Below are 4,536 nucleotides of genomic sequence, written 5' to 3'. Positions count from 1 at the left end.
ACTGATGAATGGGTAAACAAAATGTGGTATACCCATACACTAGACTATTATTCGCCGATATAAACAAACAAAATACCAGGACATGATAAAACATACATAAAACTTTAAATGTTATGTTAAGTGAAAGAAACCAGTCACAAATGACAGGATATTATAACTGCATTTATGTTCAATGTCCCCATTGGCATATCCCTGGAGGCATATCCATACAGAAAGCAGATTAGTGACTGCCCGGGGCTAGGGCTAGGGTCGGAGGACAGGGAGGGAGCCCTGGGATAGGGAGGCTGTTGGAGTCCAGCCCCAGCAGGTCCAGGGGTTCCCAAAGGTGTGGGCGGAGTCAGCAAAGAAGGAATGACATGCAGACAGCGTTCAGTTGATCAGCAGCCTAGCCAGGATCTCCAGCAAGTTCTGTCTTTTATTGTCTTGTTACATCTGTATTTATACAGTTGATTTTAATCCTGTAAATTTCTATTCCAAAGGTTAGGGCGTTTCTTATCTCCATTCCAGGGAGTAAAGATTATGTAGCTTAAGGGTGATTGTTCGTAGTTAAAGTGATTAACTACCCACCTGGCATTTAGTTAAGGGGTTTTATTCCCACCCTAACTTCAGGGAAAAATCCCTACCTGGGGAAACAACCTTTCTCTGAGAGGTGACCTTGGTTAAAACACATAGCGCCAAGAAGGGGAGCAAACATATTAAGAACAGTATGCCATATACGCCAGGTCCCTTGAAACATATGCTGTGCAGATGTTTCTTCCCTCCAGCGACTGTGTCATGCAGCAAGGATACACCGGCTTCCAGCAGGAGGCGAATATTAATGGGTATGGGTGTCTCCAGTGCTGCTCAAGTCCAATAATCGGCTTCTCTCTGAGGGGGCGTGGCTAGGCCCTGAGCGGGGGCGTGGCTGGGCTCTTGGGCGGGAAGGTGCCAGCTTAAAGCCAGGCTGCAGAGGTCCGCGCTGCTTATTTCGCCAGGCATGGAGGAGGAGTACGCTTGCCTCTGCGGCCCGGGCCCTTCGCCAGGATGCCAGTGTCGCCAGCAGAGCCTGGGACCAGCTGCGATGGTGGCGTCCGACAGCAAGCCGGCCCCAGCCCCTGAAGGGCAGCACGTGGAGGCGGACATGGCTGCTCGGTCCTCCGCAGGGAGTGGAGGGATCAGGAGCCCCATGCCACCCCGGCCGACCCCACGCTGCTCGCTGCAGCACCTGCCTCCCGAGCTGCTGGTGGAGATCTTCGCCTCGCTCCCCGGCACCGACCTGCCCAGCCTGGCCCAGGCCTGCACCAGATTTCGCAACATCCTGCACACCGACAGCATCTGGAGACGGCGCTGCCAGGAGGAGTACGGCGCTGTTGAAAACTTGAGGAGCCCGAGGACGATGGCTGTGTCTTGTCGAGAACTCTATGCCAACTTGCTCCACCCATGCAGGCACATTTTGGGATTGTGGCAGCCAGATAACTGGCCCTATGGAGGACTGCTGTATGTAGTGGTGGAGGGCCCATGCATTGTGGGTCGCACGTACCTGCCTCTCCATGACCCCCGCGTGGATGACTCCATGCAGTTCAAGCCTGCATTTAGAATTCGCCTGGCAGAGGGGAAATCGGCCACAGTGGAGTGCACGTACGGCCGCCGAGGGCCCCACAGCTGCCACGTGCAGATTTGGAAGGACGGGCTCTCCACCCAGTGCAACCTGACGCACCACCACAGGATGCCTGGTGGTAGCCGAGAGGATTTACGCGCGTGGCTGCGGGAAGAATGGGGGCAGACGCTTGAGCACATTTTCCAGGAGGACAGGCTGCGGTTCGTCCTGATGAAGCTCATCGACCATCAGTATGACGACTGCCGGAACTACCGCCGCATCTACCTCTCCCCGAGCCACCCGGAGGACCTCATCAGGCCAGGTCTCTTCAAAGGCACCCACAATGCCCACAGCCTAGTAGAGGTTGTCATGCTCAGCTTCCATGGGAAGCATGCCAGGGCCACGAAGATCACGGGTGACCACCACGTCCCTGCTGGGCAGCAGATGATAGACATCCACCTCAGCCGCCGCATCCAGCTGCCCGATGATATCTTCAGCAATTTCAACAAGTACTCCCGCCTGGTCCAGGAGGTTCACGAGCAGGTGATCCAGGAGCAGCAGCAGCAGCAGCAGCAAGAAGACAGCACTGAGGACGGCGAGGGCCATGGCCGGCTGAGCCCTGCGCAGCCCAGTGTCGGGGAGTCCGGGGCTGCAGCTTTGGAGGAGCAGCCTGTCCAGTTTGTCTTGCCTGCGGGCGTGAGCTCCAGTGACCAGAACTACCCTCGAGCCTGCAGGATGTGTTTCTATGGCGTGGGCATTGTTGCTCGCTCTGGCTCCGCCTACCCCCAGCGCATTCCTGGAGCCTTCCTCCTGTTCGATGAAGACCACTTTGGGTTCATGTGGCAGGAACCGAATTGCCTCAGCCTGTACAGCAGAGTCCAGGTCACCTTCCAGAATGCGGAGGCCCCATCCCCGCAGGCTTTCCAGGACATGCTGGAGAACATTCAGTCCCCACCGCTTGACGGCCCCTTCCTTGCCCAGGGGCAACAGCAGGGAGAAGAGGCTTCAGAGGAAGAGCAGCTTCGTGAGCTTTTGGAGGTTTGACCTTCTGACCAGATTACCCACCGTCTTGTTTATCTGGTTGTTTGTTTTTAATCCCCTCCTGAGGAGATTTCTCCATTGAATATTTTTTAAAATAAATCTTTATTGTTCCGATTAAAAAAAATTAATTTTGTTTTATTTCTTAAAGTATTACAAAGAGTATTACACATGTCTCCTCCCCCCCCCTTGAAATTCCCCCTGCCTCCCCTACCCTCCAGTGTCTTGTGTCCATTGGTTATTCTTATATGCATGCATACAAGTCCTTTGGTTGATCTCTTACCCCGCTCCCAACCCTCCCTAGGCTTCCCACTGTAGTTTGACAGCCTGTTCAATGCTACTCTGCCTTTGTATCTATTTTTGTTCATCAGTTTATAATGGTCTTTATTATCCATAAATGAGTGAGATCATATGGTATTTTTCTCTGCTTCCCAGGGGCTGTTGCAGCCTTGCAGGGGCCATCTCAGCCTCACAGGGGCTGTCCCAGTCTCACCAGGGCCATCTCAGCCTCACCAGGACTGTCCAACCCTCACTGGGGCCGTTCTGACCTCACAGGGGCCGTTTCAGCCTCACCAGGGCCGTCCCAGCTCCACAGAGGCCATCCCAACCTCACAGGGGCCATCACAAACTCACCAGGGCCATCTCATCTCAACCTCACCGGGGCCGTCTCAATCTCACAGGGGTCGTCTCAACCTCATCGGGGACGTTTCAACCTCACCGGGGCCGTCCCAGCCTCATAGGAGCTGTTTCAACCTCACAAGGGCCATCTCAGCCTCACAGGGGCCGTCTAAACCTCACAGGGGCTGTCCCAACCTCACCAGGGCCGTCTCAACCTCACGGGGGCCGTCTCAACCTCACTGGGGCTGTCTCAACCTCACAGGGGCCGTTTCAACCTCACTGGGGCTGTCCCAGTCTCACCAGAGCCGTCCCAGCCTCACCGGGGCCTTCTCAGCCTCACCAGGGCCGTCCAACCCTCACCGGGTCCGTCCCAACCTCACAGGGGCCGTCTCAACCTCACTGGGGCCGTCCCAGCCTCACCGGTGCCGTCTCAGCTTCACCAGGGCCGTCCCAACCTCACCGGGGCCATTTCAACCTCACCAGGGCTGTTTCAACCTCATGCGGGCTGTTTAAGCTTCGCAGGGGCCGTTTCAGCTTCACCTGGTTCGTTTCAGCCCCACTGTGGCTGTCTCAGCCTCACAGGGGCCGTCACATTCTCATGGGGGCTGTCTCAGCCTCACAGGGGCTGGCTCAGTCTCATGGGGGCCATCTCAGCCTCACGGGGGCCATCTAAGCAACATGAAGTTTGGCATTCCATCTTTTGTTGGGTGGCTCCTTGCTGGACAAAATCTCCAGGCTTTCTTGGTGGCTGAATATCTGGTATGCTTGCCTGGATTTTGTTTTCTACTAAGTGCACAGATTGCTTGTCTGCTGTCTCCCAGCGTCCCATGTGAGACTGGATCTGGTGGACCTGCCTGTGCTTTTGCTGGTACAGTGGTTCCACATTGCTGGCCCAGCCGGGTCTGGCTCCGGCTTCCTCCGAACCTGTTTCTGCTTCCTGAGTGTATCCCTTATGTATGCGAGGAGTTGAGGTGTGTCGTTTTTTGGGTTGGGCTTCAAAAGTGCAGGAGGTTCTCTTTGTGCCACTGGCACAGCTTGGGTGGGGGTGCAAATTGAGTAGGGTGGGGTCCCTGGGAGTCACCAGGGTGGAGCAAAGGGCAATGGCGTCTCCGCGACTCCTCGTCTCTCTGCGATTCCCTCGGTGTCTCCACATCCCCGAGTGCTGGCGAGCAAGCCTCCTTTGCTCTCTGACCCACTACAAGGCCATCCTGCCTCTCCCCGTAGGGGTCTGGGACCTCAGAGTCCCACCCAAACAAACTCAGTGGATTCGAGAGTCTGTAACCCCTTCTGACTGAAAAAAAACC

General features: G+C 55.7%; 1 protein-coding gene across 1 annotated transcript; it reads left to right on the top strand.

The window, feature by feature from the left end:
- The first annotated feature begins 923 nt into the window (after positions 1 to 923).
- Positions 924 to 2,634, top strand: LOC118667886 (F-box only protein 31-like). Its single transcript, XM_036331550.1, has one exon. It carries the CDS (start codon positions 977 to 979, stop codon positions 2,618 to 2,620), a length of 1,644 nt encoding a protein of 547 aa, XP_036187443.1. The 5' UTR covers positions 924 to 976; the 3' UTR covers positions 2,621 to 2,634.
- Positions 2,635 to 4,536: the final 1,902 nt, after the last annotated feature.

Source organism: Myotis myotis, unplaced genomic scaffold (assembly GCF_014108235.1).
Source record: "Myotis myotis isolate mMyoMyo1 unplaced genomic scaffold, mMyoMyo1.p scaffold_m19_p_13, whole genome shotgun sequence".
NCBI lineage: Eukaryota > Metazoa > Chordata > Mammalia > Chiroptera > Vespertilionidae > Myotis > Myotis myotis.
Note: the sequence above shows the minus strand (reverse complement) of the source record. Positions and strands in the feature narration are given on the sequence as shown.